Genomic DNA, 19,376 nt, shown 5'->3' with positions numbered 1-19,376 from the left:
GTTCCAAACTAACCCACCGATGAGGACGGAGGATTTGCGCATGCTGGAAGCTGAAGCCTTTTACTTATTTACAGACCACTGCTCCTTTTGTGCAATGCAGCTTGTAGTACCCTGAAAGAACATCTGCTAGTCTGAATGATTACAGGCTCCATCCTTACTCTGAGTGATTGCAGACTCCATCCTCTTTCTGTTAGGCCTGGCAGGACAGCCAGGCATTCCAGTTTGATTACCACGAAGAACAGCAGCACCAATGCATGACAGCAAAGCTAAGACTATCCTTAAGATGACCTTGTTTTTATCAAAACAATGTGATTAAATATTCTGTGTAAAATGCTGGTCTAAGCCTGGAAGAGAAAGCCACCAATGATCCTAAGCAGCAAGCAACGCTCAGCTCTAAGAAGGAATCCAGGCAATGCTGAATTTAAAACTAAAGCACAAGGAGAAAACACAAGGAAGGACACCAAGGGGAAGACAGCAAATTCACAAAGGTCAAATCAGGTTAAGTTTTAAAAGGAGTGCCTCATTACTATTACCCTCACAAAAAATATTAGAGAAATTGTTATGTATCATCCACACCTTACTTTTGTTGAGCCAACAAAATAGGCCATCTTCCGCCCTCTGCTCAAGGCGATCAGCTCATACTGATGAGGACCTCACAGTTTTAGCTCCCTCAGACCCACCACCAGCACCCTCAGCCGTCGAGCCTGAAGGCTCAGCATCTCTAGCAGAGAAACTGCTGTTGATTGCTGCTGCCCTTGCCCCAGAACTATTAAAAACACTGGCATTTTTACACAGGCAGATAGCGGTAGGACAAGCAGAAATGGTTTTAAACTAAAAGAGAAGAGATTTAGATTAGATGTTAAGAGCAAAATGTTCACTCAGAGGGCAGTGAGGCATTGGAACAGGTTGCCCAGAGAAGCTGTGGAACACTTCCAGGGATGAGGCATCAAGTCCAGGTTGGATGGGGTTTTTCTGCAGCCTGATGTAGAGGGTGGCATCTAGTGGGCTGGAACTAGATGGCCTTTGAGGTTTCTTTCCAACTGAAGCCATTCTATGATTCTATGAAGAACAGTCCTGAAATTGTCTAATCCTTAACACTTATGAGAAGGTTGCCAGTTGCAGACATGCTTCCTAGGGATTAGGATCAAAGTCAGCACCTTCATTCCCACTCAAGACAATTGCCAGGTTTGAGCTCCAGCCCCGGAGACTTGAATGCACAAAGTCTCTATAATAATTACAACTTCATCATTCGTAGGCTTTAACTGCTCACAGTGAATTTGCAAGTCAGCATCAGGCAGAAGAAAAAGATCATTACAAAGGGAAACAATCCTCCAAATTGTACTGGGTCTGGCTGGGATGTTAACTTTCCCTGCAGCAGCCCATACAGTGCTGTGCTCTGCACTTGTAGCTAGAACAGCAGTGGTATCACACCAGTGTTGTGTCTGCTGCTGAGCAGTGCTGGCACAGCACCAGGACTGTCTCTAACCCTCCCAGAGTCAGCAGGCTGGCGGTGGGCAAAAAGTGAGAAAGGAACAACACCAGGGCAGCTGACCTAAACCAACCAAAGGGATATTCCATACCATGTGGTGTCACACTCAGCAATAAAAGGTGGAAAAAGGAAGAAGAGGGGAGGGGTGGGCTCTCTTTGCAAAAATGTCTGTCCTCCCGAACACTGGCTACATGCGTTGAGGCCCTGCTTCAAGGACGTGGTCAAGCATCGCTCATTTGTGGGAAGTAAAGAGGAATTTCTTTCCTCTGCACTTCCACACAGCCTTTACTTATTTTTGTTTTATTTCCCTTTTCCCCTTTAGTTAAATTGTTCAATTAATAATAATCTTTCCTTAATAATTATTTTTCCCTTTAATTAAATTATCCTTATCTCAACCTGTGAGTTGTTCTTCCCTTTACTTCTTGCCCTCCTCTTCTGAGGAGGGGGAGTGAGAGCGCGGTTGTGGTGGAGTTCAGCTGCCTAGCAAAGTAAAACCACAACACAAATTAAAAAGCAAAAGCTTTTTAAAGCACAAGAAAGTTCACAATGCACGTAAATACAGATCCTCTGAAGCAGCGTACTTCAAAATAAGGTACATCACATATAGCAAAATAGTTATAGAGCATCCATTTCAAATGTGATACTTCAGCAGTAGATATCCTTGTTAGCTAGAGGGGAATAAAGAGCTGTCATTTCATTTCTGGCATTTAATTTGCTTGCTGGGGAATCCCTTTGCTTAACTGGCATTTTCCTTGCAAGGAACATGCTGTCGTGGAGCACCAACCACGGTAACCAAAGGCCACTTGGCTTTGCTGAGCGATTTCACCTGTCTGCTTCCTTTCCTCTTTTTCTTCTGCCTTTTTCAAGTGCACGTCCTCCACTGGAGGGACTACACCTTATTATGTTAGCCTTAACCTTTTGCTAGGCATTGAGAGCACAACTACAGTAAGCTGTGATTATACCAATTTGTTTTGATTTCAGTGAATGGTCTCATCCAAAACCTGCTCTTTTTAAAAGTCTTCCCTCATTTTTCATTGGCACTTTGCTTTGACAGAATGGAGTTTCCTTTCCTTAGAGTGAGAAGGTGGCAGATGGGAGAAGGAGGAGGACCCAAGCAGACAGAGAAGTACTGCACAAGACTCACATTGAACTTGTCAACAGAACAAGATCTCTTTACTACAGTGTTTCAAAAAAAAAATTAAGTGGCTGCTTCTTTACTCAACAAACGTACAAGGGTTATACAGCAGCATTTAGGCTTTTTTATTTTAGGGTATCCACAATTTAGCTAGGAAGAATCTTGCTTTGCAGTCAACTTGATCAACAGTGTACTGTGGATACTGAAAGAATCTGAGTGACAGCAAAGCATCGTACCACTCCTGCTGTATAAACGGCAGGCACCACAAGACTTGGATGTAAACAGAACAAATTTGGATTTGTGCATCCTTTTATTAGCAGGTGGTAAAATGAGTATCAGGACCAAAAAAGCTTAAAAGTACGGTGAGTGGCCACAGAACAGCACGGATATCAAGTGCTGACTTCTTTAACATTTTTTTCATCTTTTGGTCCTACAGAACAGGTTTACATGAACTTAAGATTACAGCTAGCCAGATGCACCCAAAAAACTATCATAAACTGATAACCCTGCTTACATCTCCATTCTGGCACAGGGAGACAGGGAGCCTTGCAGCTGCCCTCATCCTGCCTGCTGTTTTTCCAGGAGATGAAGGGGAGAACTGCGCTGCTGGGACTAATGGAAGACTCCAGTTTAAATGAGCACATCTAAAGACTGCCTCTGCTATGAATTCTTTCATTACTCAGCAAAAAATCCCGTAACAGAGGAGACTAAAGTCATGTTCAGTGAACACAAATGAGACAGTGAGAGGCTGTCCAACAGCTCATGGTAGGACACAGCAACTCCTGAGACTTTTTTCCCCCTCCTGTACCAAAGTAACATAAATAATTACTTTTCTTGCCTAAATGCAAAAATCTATTTCTAGGAAAAAGCCAGAATTACCCATGCACTGGGTCTGCATCATAAAGAAGCAGGGAGTGCTGTAAATTTGTCATACCTGCTCAAAGTAAAGCACTTGTTAACGTGACGAATGCCATCTGGTGAGCTCAGTTACGGAACTCTCCTTGAAGTAAAGGTCATAGATTTGATCTACTGTATTACATCAGCAGGAAACAGTAACAAATAATGAATTACTCTTACCAAAACTAGGGAATAATTTCACAGAAGTTGCAAATAAGCACCTACTGAATCAATATCACACAAAAAAATACATGTGTTGGCAAAGGTAACAGCAACCAAGGTTCTGTTAATACAACAAATTCAGCAGGCTGCATTACAAAACAGTCCTTTCCCCTTGAGCATACATACATCTTTTACCATCGACACATCACACAGTAAGTGTCCCATGTGTTCATTTAGAAGTACAATGTGTTGGAAGGCTTTAAGAGATACACCTTTCATCTCCTTCAATTTAAAAAAGAACACCTTGAAATGTTCAGAACTGAAAAAAAAACAGTACAAGAGAAAGCAGGCAGGAGGAAATAGCTCGGGGAAAAAAAATAAGAAGCTTAAGCCAAAGCAAATGTACCTTTCAAGCCAAGTGAGCTCCCTACTCAGAATTAAAATATTATATGGATTTGTGTTGCTTGTCATCCTGCCCATTCTCTGAGATGTCTCAACTCAGCAAGATAGCAGCTGGTGTCACTGAAAATCAAAGGCATAGAGAAAACGACCTCCAGTTTAATATCTTCTAAATCTACAGCAAAGCATCTGCTTACTTGTTCAATCTCTTGGCAACTCAGATTTGTCACCAAGGTCACGACAGGTTAAACATTTTACAAATTAACAGCAAAATGCTTAAAGAAGGGAAAGAAGAGATGATTAATGATGTGTCTTAATAGAATAATTTCCCCATGTTTTATTAAGTTAGTGTTCGGAGCATCATTCGCAAGGAAAAAAAGAACAAGCTCATCAGGTTCAAAATTTGTGTGACAGAAATTCTTTCCTACTGAGAAAAACAAATCTAGCCACGTATGTCCTTCACTCATCAGAAAAGCATTGTGTCTTGCATTACAGACCATCTCATTGGCAGCGGTACACCGGACAGAGAACAGCCTGATTCTTTTGTACAATGTGAATAAGAGGAGATTTGAGAACAGCTTATGGATTTTTAAGTCACTAGCGCTGCAGGTCACTTAATATCAAAACTCTGAGGATCTGCTGTATTTTGCAAAGTTCCCCAGAGGAGCCCAGGTCTGGGAAGTCCAAAGGAAGGGCCACAGAGAAAATCAGAGGTCACACTCGCAGCTGGTATAAGTGTTAGAAACTTCACTATGGTACATCATCATGCAAGCCAACTGAAGATATTTTAAAAAAAATCAGTGTACAAAAGAGCAGATAAGGTTGCCAGGTGCCCTGGGTGCAACCTTACGTGCACAAAGCAGCCTGAGCAAAGAACAAACAGCAAGCATGCTACCCATCTGTAAAAGCAGGGTTGCACATCTGATTTTGTGTCCTTTATCAGTTAATGTGGCAGTTTCACCTCTTACACCTATTGCTTTAGGCTACTCTTTCCCATCATAATCACTTCATAACAATCTGGTAATTTGTTCCAATACAAGGCCACACAGTAGGGATATAGTAAGATGCTAAATCTGCACAAAGAGGAAAGAGAAGAGAGCGAAGCATATTAACGTGAATTCTTGGCATCATGCACAGGCCGTCCTAGAAAACATTTAATTTAGCAAATCAGTGCTATAATAGATACAAGCAATGTTTAAGCCAGAATCAATATATCACATATTATCTTTTCAAGTTAATTATTCCATTAGATTTGTAGAGGGGAGGAATATTTGGGCCAGAACACTTACTAAGCTAAGGAAACTGTCACTATCTGTACTGGAAATCTGTCAAAGAGGACTCAGCATACTATTCTTAAAATCACTATGGTTTGGGAATTTGGAGTTCTATTTTGGTTGTTTTTTTTTTTGTTTTGGTGTTTTGTTTTGTTTTTTGAGAACACTAACAGGTCATCTGATACCATCTTTAGCAAGTTTGGATCACATCAAATACATACATAATACAGACATTTTGCTCCTCAAAGATTGACGGGTGCCAAGAGCTTCCTAAGTAGCAGTAGTCTCTCACTCCGCTCAGCTTCCTGCTAACTACCGTTCTGTTTGAAATTGTGCCATAAACAACACACTTGACCTGATTTCCTTATGATTTACTTGATTAGCGTGAATATATCAACCCTTCTCTCTGCTACACATGAAATGTTGAATGTGTCGTGTTAAATGTCTCTTAAAGCCCCATTCAGTATAGCTATCGATCCTTCTCACTTTCTCACTGTTCAAATAAACCCAACAATCTAAAAATAAAATAAGGAGAACACATTTCTCAGAAGTAATAAAAGTTCTGTTTCAGCCTCATTGCTCCTCAGAGACTCTTCAAAAAGCGCTGGAAAAAGCGCAATAGTGAAATGAGTTTCAAAAGCATTTTTAATTTTAATTATTTGGTTACCTCCCTTCCAAAAAGAATCATTTGAGTGAAACAAGTTCAAAAACAAAAGTCAAGTAAAGGGTAATTTTTACAAATAGGCCAAACTTTTCATCTCCGCTTTGACTTTTGTCCTAATCATTTGAGATACTCACCTCTCTAAAGCCAATCAGTTTTAATAAAAATGCTATATTTTTACCCTGAAAGCTTGCTCCAGGCTTGCAAGCTTGAATAGTGGTTTCTTTGTAAAAAAAAAAAAAGAAGTGCATTACTAGTAAAATAATCATGCTTGCCAGCTAATGACTCTGGATTTTCTCCACTACAGTTGCCAGTACCTTCAAGTTCAAAGTCCTAACACCACAATGCAGGGAAAGAGAAAGGATCTGCCCTTGTCGTGGAAAGCTAGAGGAACAGTTCCCCATCCACCTTGTTTACAAGAGCTTCAAGAAGCCTGCTTTCACACACACATTTAATCCTGTGGAATTACAGCCAGCTTTGTAAACCATGTGAGGTAAGTGTGTGTTGTTCCAGAAGCATCCCTGTTGCATATCACCAACCTTACAGTATCTATCTCATACGTATCCTTACAGCATCATCTCTCAGACAGACCTAGGTCACACACATTTACTTGTGCACTGGCAGAATATATGCTTAGTGCTCCGTAAAGGAGCTGGCCAGTGAGTACACACAAACTCCGGATATTTGCTCCTGGACAGGCACAAATCCCACAGCATAGCGAGGACACTCCTCACTGCACCTTTTTAAACATAAACCTCTCTCTTCTGACAACACTTGACTTAAGGTACAAAATCCCTACTCAGTAATACACTTACAGGTTGAAGAGTTGAGGTGGTTGCATTTACAGAATCCAGAATTATCACCACAGCTTTCCTCCACGTCGCTCAGCAGTACGGTACCGAAGCCTTTGTTTGTGGCACTTTCAAGTGCCTTCAGCCACTTTGCTGGCCTTGTGCTTTTACTTCAGTGAGCATCTCTCCTATGTGCTCTATATAACTCCCTGAAGCTAGATGTTTGTCCTTCCTTTTATTTCATTTTATAACTAACAAACTCTAAATCTTCCTTTGGTGAGAAAGGGTGACTATTTTTGTTACTCCTGTTTGCATCCTTGACAATCAAGATAAATACGCCTTGGATGTATTGGATATATTTTTCTTCTACTTTAAAGTAATTGCTCCACTTAAAGCCTGTGAGTAAACAAATATAATAAATTATAATTTGCTTTCTAAATACTTAGTATCCATCCACTGAACCCTCTGACTGAGGGAGGATCACATGCATCTGTACTATGGCTCCTACTCTGAAGAGCCTTCTGATACTCCATTTTCTAAAACGACATGGAACCACCTTTCCTGTTCACCCATACCTGTAAGAAAGATCTCCTTTCCTCTCATTCTGCTTCAGTGAAATTCTTGCCTAGCATTTGCTGGTTGTTTCCAAGCTTCTCGTGATACTCATCTCCTCTATCTGCTACTCACGTTTCCAGCTTGATGGTTTTAGCTGTCACCAGAGGTTAATATTGCATTTTTACCTCTTGCCCATCTTTTGCAGGGCTCTTGATGCAGCAGAATTATTCCTGTGGATGTGACATGGTGTCTTGCAGAAGACATTATGACAGGGCACAAGAGCTCAGCTCTTGACACACTGTGAGCTAGCACCATGTGATACATGAATATGCGAAGGTCAATTAAAAATTTTACAACCACTGTGAGCTTTTACACAGAAAAATATAATGGCTTTTTATTTTCTGATCTTAAGCAGGAAACCATTCTGTAAACAACATGACAAGCACTGCACTATTACCTGTTTATATGCTAAATGATATAAATTAAGATAGAGACACACACACCAAGATTAATGATATTTTAAAACTGCCTCTCTGAGGGAAAGGAAAGTGGCTGCAACTATTATTAGTTTTACTGCAGGATTTAAAAAAAATAAATCAGGTCCCATTATGCTAGGCAGTGCTAAAATACACTAAGAGGTGGTTTTATTCCAAAGATTCCACAATGGAAATTGACAAGCCAGACAGAGAAAAGAGGAAGGTGAACAAAGCACTCTGCAGAGTCAAATTGCCCCAGATCAAGCAGCAATCCAGTGACAAAGCCTGGAACAGAGAGCAGCTCTAAAACCTGGACTTCGGTCAGTGGACGATGCAGCATAGGCAGATCTCCTCCTAAACTCTAGCATTTCTTTCCAGAGGGTCAGGATGTACCCATTTTTATCTTATGGATCTAATTAGCTTTTTGGAGCAAAACATCCTCCCTTGCCTACGATCAGCAGCTGTATCCACTGACTTCAGACAATTCAGTTGATACAAGACTTTAAGCCCCATCAGAGGGCTTTTCCAAGTGCTCACAAGTTAGTACCTCCACATTTCCCTCCCTATCACCTATGTCCACAAATTCATGAAATAACTGGCAGCTTGGCTATCCATTAACCCTTGGAAAAGAAGATCAGACAGATCAAAGGATCAGATTTTATGAGTGTAACTTGCTGAAAGTAACAAGAAATCAGATATTTCAAATTCATTTTCAGCTTCTATCCTACCAGAAAATAATTAATTTGCCTGGACCATGAAATATGCTATGGAAAAGTAACACCAATTGAGAAGACATTTGAACAGCACTTTTAGGGCTCATTGAATCTAAACTCGACAGCAAAACTGTGGTGGCAGATCAGCGCCTAGGTAGGCAGAAAGCACTTGCACAGGCAGGTGCTCAGGTAATCACATGAGCAAGACTGCTTTGTACAAGGGAAAGAAGCAAAGCAGTTTATATTTTGAAGAGCTACTTTAACAGTCAAAGCCACATTAACAGCTAAATGACATACCAGATTTGTTCTCTCTGCCAGGGAACAAATTTTGAAGTCCGACATATAACCCCCATGAAAATGACAGCAGCGATGGTTACTCGAAGTCCTGCCAGGTGCCCTTTAATAAGCAGAGAATGCGATTAGCGCTGCAATGCAAAGAGACAGCATGCTGCAACATGACTCCATGCTGCTCTGCCAGGAAACCTTCACAATAGAGACCCTGGCTGCACTGGGATTTTTCATGCATAATAAATAAAGTAATAGAGGAGCAGACTAAGGCTCCTTGCTGAACACCAGTGCCCTCCACTGCCAAACGCTGAACGATTCCGCCGAACGCTGCAGTAATACAAAAAGCAAGAGAGAATTTATGATTTTCTCTTTATGACAGCCTGCTGAGTCCCCCTGGGACCAAATGTCAGATACACGACTACATCTGCTGCTTCGGAGGGCTGCTGTGAACATCTAAATAATACTGTCAGCACAGCAGAGAGATCTGTCCATCAGCCTGCACCATCTCCTGTCGCAATTGGTGCTCACTGCCATAGAAATATGCCTTTCACAGTCTGTCACGGTACTTCCTCCACTGATGCTCTTCACAATAATTTAGTTGGAATCATGGAAATTAACTGGAAGAACATGACCTTGTTCATACAGACGCAGGGGCTCCAGCAGAAGAAGCTTTTGGCTTCCCTATCACAAAGTATGGAACCAAAGCGTCCTGGATGCCATCAACACCACGACCACTTCAGGACGTGCATCACCAACTCCCTGCATTAGGGTTCATCATTTTGATCACATTTGTTTCCCTCCCCATAACTGCTGTGTTCTTCCAGCATAACGTAAGAAGCAAATTTTAACAGATGATGCGGTAACTTTTTGTAGTGTCCCTATAAAGATATTGCACACTTTATTCCGAGGAATTTGAAGCACTGCCTGCCATTTCAATGGAGGTACGTTTTTTCCTGATTTCCTTGCAAAGACTGTTCTTCTATTAAATTCCATATTACTGTTTACTCCACAATGGGATGACTTGCAGCATCAGAGGGACACAAATGCCCACTTCACTGTATGTCCAGCACTGCTTGCACATGAGCCACAGATAAGACAGAATCTTGACACAGATCACACACATCATCTAAAATACAGCAGTTTGTCAAAGAACACAACATAACCCTGACCAGAAAACAGAATTTACCATGATGTGAAAAAGCAGGGAAAAGTCACGTGCAGCATTTCAGGTGGCCACATTTCCAAACACTTTTACTTTTCAAACCTCACTAGAAAAAGCTTACCAGAAAGGTCCGTGTTTTTTCTTCTAGTTCCACAAAAATAGGTAAAATGTCCAAGTTACCCACTATGTTAGCAGAAAAATCACTGATTACACTTGGTATCAGGCACTGCACTACTGGAGGCATGCACAGACCCTGTAAGAAATAGCTGTTTACAAACATACCATCAAGGGGACCCAAATTCCAAATTACCTTTTGACAGCTTTAAAAAAAAGTAGGCTTCAACTAAAGCTAATAAACTTGTAAAGTTTTATTTTTAAAACAAGCATTACTCCCTACACATCCCCCAGTATCTTTCTTTTAAAAGACTTATGTTATACAGGTGAGACAATAACTGAAACAAAGACCAAGAAGCAGTATTATAATTTACAAGGTTTGGGGGAGCTCGACTATAGGAGCATCATCCTTGTAATTAGTTCATTTTTTTTACTATACTTCAAGGAGGATTGAATAAAGTTTGTGCTTAATTTTTATTAAAATAAGACGTCTGCATTTGGGGGAGCTCTTGGAGAAATCCTGTCCTGTGCCCTGTGGTTGCATATATTTTATAACAGCTCTAGGTTTGTATAGCTACCATTGCTTAATTAGTTAACTTGTAGCATTGCATGAGCCACATGCATCATGTTAAGTGTTCTTTAAAAGAGTAGTAGTTCTCTTCAATTAAAAAAAAAAACTTAAACATAGTGGGGGGCAGATAGGACGATAAGAGTCTTCTCCACAAATACAATTTTTAACCACATACATTTCAGGGTAAGAATCAAACCTCCTTACTTTTTCATTGTTGAAAACACTTCCAAACCCGAAAAAGCTTAACTTTGTTGCTGTGATTTAGTTTCATTGAGTATTTCAATCATTTAAAGATTCTGTCTTAATACCTCGAAGTTCAGTGCTGCACAGTGCAGCTGTCACACTCAGGTTGAAAAGCCAGCTTTTGTTGTGCTAAGTACAAGCACAGTTTTCAGCGTCAGATGATGGTTTTCTGATGTGAGATGTTATCCAACATTAATTAAATAGCTATTCTTTTTTTCTACCAAAAATAAGCTGGTTCTCATGATGATTCATTATGATTAATCCTTGACTGAGGTGAGAAGTCTAAGATTTTGTTATATTAGTTGGGGATTTTCCATTTCAAGTAAATGGTCACATGAAAATGAAAAAAAATGCAAAACTTACAAGTGTTAGAATCAGTATCGCAAGACAATCCCAAACTAAAACAAAAACGTAAGTGTTTTCGGGGAAAGTTAGATGTGAGTACATGAGACAATGTAAATGTCTTAAGTACTACTTTGAATTCATTAAGTTTAGAAATATCGGAGACGTGTTTGGGGACTTTGCACACCTTTTCCCTTTCTACAACATTAACCTCATGATCAAATGAGAACTGAATTTCTTCCAGTTTACCCATGAGAAAGGATTCAGTGCCATCACAATGACAACAGCCAAATTTTGCACTTTCAGTAGAAAAAGGCAAGAAAAGAAAATCAAACAACCAAGTGGATACAGACTATATAAAGTAAAAAAAATCAACTGCTAGCTAGTCCTACAAATCAGTTCATATCATCAGCAAGACAATTGGAATGCTTCAGCGTTTGTGAAATGAATCGTAAACCTAGCTGCTGTCTTAAAAATGTTTCTATTTAAAAGCTGAGGCACAGACATTTGTATATGCAACCAGAAACAGCAACTTTAATATTCTAATCTTAAAGGCTTGCTTTTCAGCTCACCTTTTACATTGAGCTCAAGTTATTTCAGTCTAAAAGTCACTCAAGCATTTACCAATTAAGAAACTGATTATATAGTTGTCCTAAATAAATGCTGCTTGAATGATAAGTTACTGGAAAATTGTACAATCAAATAGGCATATTTACTGAAAGCTGTGTGATATCTTTAAGGAGTACAACAGCTGACAGCTTTGAACTAAGAGTGACAAGCAATGGAGAAATACTACCATAAACTGTTCTAAAAAGTTAACCTTTTAAAAGCACAGACAAAAATTCAATTCAGGAATAAAATGTATCATAGTTCTTTAGTTCAAAAAATATATATGTTAGTAACATCACATCGCTGTTGTACTTAAAAATGACTAACTTCTAGGACTGCCAATTTTCCCATTGAATTCAATGAGAGTGGCACACAGCTTAAACAGGCATATAATGTTCTTCGCGTGTTCGGAGTTTCTAGTTTATTCTAACTTCTAGAATTTCTCTCCCCTACCCATTTTTTTTCCAGAGATTTCTGCCTAAAAAGGCAGAATTTCTGCCTAAAAAGGCAGAAAGCTTAAAAGGACATTAGGAGAGAAAAGGTTGTTCATGCTCTGTGCTTGGCTTTCGTGCAGATTGGAGGAATCTGCTAGCAGTACACTTTTACTTCATCAATTCAGCAAGAAACACAATGTAATTCTTCAGATTGCTCTTCAGTTGACATTCAGAAGCACCAGCCTGACAATTAATAGATGCATGTGACACTGAACAAAGGAGAGAGAAAGTAAAGGAAAAATATTTTCCTAAAGCCAATCATAAGAATTAAGTTGAACTTTAACGAGGTCATTATAGGGTTTAATGTTAAAAACATAATTAGAAAGTCGTATACCACATATACGGAAAACCATCTCTGTGACCACTTAATGGAGCTGATAAGACACCATCCTAAAATAAATATCTTAACAGTAGGACATGAAATGTAAGTTGCCTACCAAATAGCTGGCTTCTGCAGACCTGTCACACTGCACTCAAGAAAATCAAGAATATTCTTCATTTAACATCTCAGTGCATCAGTCACGGTAATCAGCAATGTCTACGTGGACGGACTGCTGGACTGAAACCGCGAGGATGCTGGTTTCACTTCCAGCTCTGATTAGCATAGTATTCCTTTGTCTCTGTCACCCTGTTAGCTGGGATAATTACGCTGACCTTTACAAAACACCTGAAAACTCTACAGTTAAAAACTTTCTTAACATGTAAATATAGATGATAATCATGTAACAAGCTTCAGTCATTAACTCATCACATGGAATCTGATTCTTACTTAAATTAGTAAACAAAATTCAGTTCTTCCAGCAACATTAGCTTCCTAAAACTTCCATCATTATTACAACAGCAGCGTTATACTAAGATATACTGAAGAACCTAACTACCATTTTGAAGGTTTTCCAAACTTAAGAACAACAATGTTGTTTTGAAGATGTTTTCACTGAAAATTTCCCTGTTAAACATAGATACTTTTGACCAGCTTCAAGCTCAGACGTTTTCCCAAATCTGCAGCTTGAATTGTTGCAATGACTCTGTTCTAAAAACAGGCTGCAGCAGTTTGCAAATATATTTTGCTGTGACACCCATCAACCTTTCTCTCTCTCCTTACAATGTGGCTGGTCAACAAGGGCATTATTTTCATCATCACCAGTTAGGCCACAGATTTCTCCTCATTTCTTCACACCTATACATTGCTTTCTCCCTTTCCCTGCACATTGCCCTTAATCACTTGATAGGTTTTGATGTGCACGTTCTTCTTTCATCTTGTGCTACTTAAAAATGAAAAAAAGAGACAGGATTTGATACAAAATTAAGCTACTTACCAACTACTGCCAGATTATGCTCTGAGCCACATGCAATCTGAAAAAGAATTATGAATGAATCAGAAAAAAAATCCTTACCAGTACCAAGACAACCACAATTACGACAGGAAATTAAAAATTAACCTGAAACAAACAGCCACAGTTTGTAGGATGTAAAAATCAAGGCTAAAATACTCTTAAAGGAAATTCTATTAAAAGGCTCCCTTAAGGGCTAAAGGGCTTAGGGACAGGGTAGTATGTTTGCTTTGTTAATAAACAGGCATTTCACTTTCAAGACCCAGTCACCACTGACATTTCAAACCTTGAGAGCAAAGCTGGCCACAATACTGCAAAAACATCACACCCTTGACAACATCCACTGGAATCAAGAAGACTATTCACGGGCACAGAAGAAACACAGATGAAGCCTCGGCAATGAGAGGCACACAGAGACAACTGGGAATGAGAAAGGCAATGAGCATCTCCATTTCTGTCATCCGCAATGTTTTTCTACAAGATCCCTGTAGAACTGCACAAAGTATACAGGCTCACTGACGTAAACCTGAAGCGATCCTATCCCTATGGCCACCTATCTGGAATGGAAAAAATAGAATTGAACTCTTCTACTAGTAGCGGGTTTTTTTTTATTGGTAAATGCTGAAGAGAAAAAGAAACCAATGCGAACATTTTATTCCAATCTCATTAGTGATGGAAATCTGTTATGAATGTCTTTTCAAAGCAAACTCAGCGTTCAATGCATTTTTCTTTCTTCTTTGCAGCTGCTGTGAACGTGTCAGATGTTTAAGCTGCTTTAGCATACATCCCGCAGTATCACTCACAGAGCTCTCTCTCAAATTCATCGCAAATGATGGTAACACAAACTCCTAGAGCAACCACTGCCCTGCTGCAACTCCCATTGAGTTCTTTTGCAATGCCACTGCTGACACAAATGTCTGACATCACACGGACATCACCTTATACAAGGTTACTCTGCTGCACACCCTCGAGCTTTAAAAAAAAAAGGCAAGCCTCTCAAAAGCCTGTATCCAGTTCATTGTCTTGCATCTAGCTGCCAATCACAAACACTACTGAGCTGGAACCACGTTCTATTTCTTGAAAGTAGATTTGCAGTTTTAAAATATAAAATAGAAAAATATACCAAGTTATAAAATACAAAATAGAAGTACTAGCCATCTAAATTATATATGGTTTTTATACGTGGTTTTGCACGTGCATAACTGTTCAGCTTCTACTGCCAAAGAAACTACTGTGATCACCTGAATGTCTGCATAACAGAAAACCAGAGGTGATCCAAACAGTCCTTGTGCTCAGCTCCTCGTGCTTGGACGTTGGCTGGAAAAGAGCGAGCCAAGACCGACACACAGACCAGCCTGAGCAATCATGCTGCCCAGAAGCACTGCGATCACTACTACACACTATGTACCTGCACCACAACTGGGACAGGGAAACATTTGGTCAGTGCCATCTTCATATGGCAATGGCAAGGAAGTTAAAGTCTCTTTTTAGGTTTGGAGGTGCTTAGCCAAGAAATCAAATAATTTGGGAAGAGGGAGCAAGAAAATGCAATGCCAGTCACAGCGCATTTTCAGAAAAATCAAGAAAGCAGCAGAAAAGCAATGCTTCTGCAAGAGCACTAGCAGGGCAGCATCAAGCCTTCTGTCCTGCAACATCACAGGCAGGAAAGCTTTAAACCCTGATTGTTAAAGCACATAAATCATCGCCGGCTTCCACAGCCCCACCGTGCAGCAGCAGGGCTGGTTCCAGTGCCTGGTCTCTGGCAAACGCTCCCCACCGATGCCTCTGCAGTGTGAAGGCCGATGCCATGGCAACAAGATCCACACGTGGAAACGCACGTGAGGGCTTTCTAGCAACCGGCAAGTTCTGCACCTTCGCCGAGTGCTGAGAACTGGAGGTACTGAAGCTGCTGCTAATAAAGAGAAGAGTTAATTCCACCCGAGATGTGAGTAACCCTACCTCAGCTACTCCTCTAGAAGATATGCTGAATGCAGGCACCGATTCAAAAGCATTGGTACAAAAGAGCTGCTCGGGCTGGTTCAAACTCACTGCCAGGATGCCCTTCTGAAATGCTGCAGAAAAAAGAGCTGGTGACCCCAAGCAGCTTTGTACGATGCCACCAGGCAGCCAGCTCACGGGGCTGTGTGGAGCCAACCAAAGAGCACAGCCCGAGCCAGGACTGCTGCACTGCAAACCACTGACTGCAAGTGCTGCTTGCTTGCACCCCTTTGGGCTGGGTAAGAGCCACGTCAGTGGAAGTGCCAGCTAAGCCAGCAATGCTGGGAATTGAGCAAAACGGCGAGCTGCTGAAGGCAGTGCCCTGGATTCAGCTTTGGTGGCCCAGAGCAGGGGATGCCATGGAGATGCAGCACTGCCCTCCAGGGAGGAGCTTGCTGCCTCCACGCCAGGAGTATGAGGCCCACCACCTCTGAGTGGCACCTCCTGACAGCATGGGGCAGTTTCACAGGAGCCCCCAAAAAAGACAACGCACCTCTAAAGGACGCTCTGCCGTTAGCAGCCTCAAATGGCGGCCTCATCCAGCATTCACCCGCAGGACTCCTGCTGGCCTCTGACGGGACTGTATCATGGAGGTGAATCAAGGCTGCTGCTGCTTACGGAGTGGTGCTGCCTCACAGATTTTCTTTTTGAAATAATAGGCTTTAAAATGTGACACCCCCTTTCCTTCATGACCACCCACAACAGTCAGCCAAGAACACAGTTTGCTGGTACAAGTGCAGACCAGCTGGAGAACAGCATTGCCATGCGGATGTTTTATGCTGGTATTAGATGTAATAAGCTCTGCAGTCAGAACAGGTCACTAGGAGAAGCCTGGTATTTACTGCAGCAACCATAATTTTCTGGCTACTTCTCTTCTGTCCCCACCCCCAGCGTGCTGCAGAGAAATTAAATTCCAATAGACATCTGCGTGCTCCCAGTGGACAGATAAATACATTCAAGGATACTTACAAACACACCACAGTGCTTTCTAACTGGGCAGTATTTCTATGTTATGTTTTAATTGAAAAAAACACGAATCTTACAGCGAAATCGGAGGGACTGCTAGCAAGCAAAGCATTCCACAAGCTGAAGGAACATGACCCCCTACGCAGCAACAATTCATATTAAAATTTCTCCTCTGTTTAGAAGAAAATTTGAGAAAAGCTGTGTGAGGAGAGAGTGATCTCCACATAAATGATCTCAAAGCGCTTCATAAATGCCTGTGAGGTGGGCAAAGAATGCTTAGGGACCATTTTACTCAGAACTCATTTACCTCGTTATCCGTGCCCTTTCAACCATACATAAATTGTTTGTTTCTTCCTTTAAATTGTGTGTGTTAGCAAGCCGCTTTCTACTCAGCAATGGTTGCAATTCAGATCCATCCATCCACCCAGATTAACAAGCGTGGTGAGGAGCAACCAAGGGCCCAGCGTTTTAGTGATCATAAATAGTCAGGCCTTAAGCTGCATGGATGGTGAGCGAAGACCTTAGCACAGCGACCACTAACACTGGGCATGACACCACCGTCTTTCTGCAGCCTGGATGCACGCCAGTGACCCATCCCTAACCAAAGTGACCTGATTGAATGCAAAAGCAGTGGGTGGTACAGAAAGCACAACAAGTTATTTCTCTTGTAAGATCAATTTTTTTTTGTACATATTAAAAACCTTTAAAGATTCCCATACATATATATATATATTATGGTTTTTTTAATATATATATATATACACACACACATATATATATATAAAAGCAAAAGAAAACGTCTGCCTTCACAAACATATTCCTGCACAATAGGAAGAGAAGGTTATGGACTCAAGGACATGTTGCCAGGAAAGAAGGTTCAGGGGAGACGTTGGGATAATCACACAGCACCTCCTTCTCATACCGTGGACACAGAGATCTTTCTTCAATACAGCCATCCTGCCTCCCGTTGCTCCCTCCCAGGCCTATGAGGTAAGGAAGCATTGTTCTCTCCTCTGGGAAGAAGCATACAGGATAAAACTCTTGCAGACATTTGGACATAAAATCTCCCACTGATTTCAAAAGGTAATTAAGAAACAAAATACCCTTTGTTAGCCGTCCCTGAGGAACTTCTGAGTACTGTAACAAAACAAGCCAGACAAAGCATATTAAATTCAAGTTTCAGGCTGGTACCTTGACCACGAGGCTATTGTGGCTGTCCCTCTGCACTCCCAGGGCTCAGACTGAGCACCCACTGCGCAACCCCTTGGGTGTGAGCTGCAGGCAGAGCCAGCCTGGAGCTGCAGCCAAGGGGAAGGAGCAGGATGGGGGCTGCAAGGATGAAGGGCTGCAATGACTTCCAAGGGACACTGAAGAATGAAAATCCACAAGTGCCTTAACATCAGGGCACTCAGCTAAAACCATCTCAACACCCCTTACTTTTGGTTCACTGCCCTCCCCGTGCAGGTTAATTACCTACAAGGCAATTATTTCCCAAAATGTTCAAGGGCGTGAAGGCCTCCATCACTTCTCTGAGAGAAGAGCACAACAAACAAAACTGGTTTCTAAGGCAGAACGAAGATACAACGTTTAAGGAGCCACATTCTAGCCATTCCTAACCTTTAGCTGTGCAAAAGCAGAGCTGTCTTGAGAGAGGGGCAAGGGAAAGAAACTATTAAAAGGGTATGCACAGAAGTACTTTTATCCAGGAGTCTATATAGGCCTTCAGCCACAGCATCCCACATCTTTCAATGAATCCCACTGCAAAGCAATTGTCAGGGCCAGAAGGCAGCACATTTTATTCCTCCTGGGATGAGAAGTCCTAAGGGACGGAGCTGAGGTGACCGAGAGCCTGCAGCTCAACGCTTACATAACACAGAGGGATCCTTCTCTCTGGCGCTGTTCTTCCATGCCCTTGATTAATAGATGGTAACAATGATTTGTACTCTTTGACACACTGCCTGGCAACATTTGCATGCAGAATTCTACTGATGTGAAAAAAAATAAAATAAAACGAGGCTAATTAGCAAAGCTGTCCTGCTCCCAATGATCCTTCACTAGGAACTCTGTGTTCCTCTTATGGATCGCTTGACTCCTGATCGATACGAAAGCAGCTTGCTAACCTAGTCACACTCCTTGGCGAGCACAAGACGGAGTGCAATTGGATACAGCACATTAGCGGCAAACCAGCACATCCTCACCTAGAGCAGCACACCGAACTTGCAGTTGGCTGTGTCAGTTGAACATGTCTGATAGCTCAGTGCCTTACAGCTCACTAGACATTTTTCATTTTCCATCCATCTCATCATCTGCTTAAGGTGAATTTTTTGTTGTGTGGTTGTTGGTTTTTTTTTGTTTATATATACACATAATTATATAAATATATTCTACATATAAATAATAAGTAGTATATATTCTAAAATTCCATTAGAGCAAGAAAGCTCACAACAGAATTTCAACTGAAGCCTGCGCACAGAGGTCCAGAAGAGAACACGGCTGCTGCAGACACACCTGACCAACAGCCCATTTGCCACAGAAGCGGACCTCTGCAAGTCTGGAGAAAACCAGGCAGCATCAAGGCATTGGCAAGATGCAGTCATCTTTCCAAAGATCTTACAGCTCTTTACAGCTTCTGAAGCTATGGTCTATGCCCCCCCCCCCACCTGAAACTAAATCACCAGTCTGCCTTACTTGTGCTCAAGACACAAA

The 19,376-nt window shown here is 41.3% G+C and overlaps 1 protein-coding gene across 1 annotated transcript in view; it reads right to left on the bottom strand.

Moving 5' to 3' along the window:
* SERGEF (secretion regulating guanine nucleotide exchange factor) overlaps positions 1-19,376 on the bottom strand; it is a 151,615-nt gene that overhangs the window by 51,673 nt on the left and 80,566 nt on the right. The window contains 1 exon segment of the mRNA XM_040557400.1: positions 13,692-13,728. Within this exon segment, the coding sequence (XP_040413334.1) occupies positions 13,692-13,728 (37 nt within the window).

Source organism: Cygnus olor, chromosome 5 (assembly GCF_009769625.2).
Source record: "Cygnus olor isolate bCygOlo1 chromosome 5, bCygOlo1.pri.v2, whole genome shotgun sequence".
In the NCBI taxonomy this organism is placed as follows: Eukaryota; Metazoa; Chordata; class Aves; order Anseriformes; family Anatidae; genus Cygnus; species Cygnus olor.
This window is presented reverse-complemented; position numbering and strand designations above follow the sequence as displayed.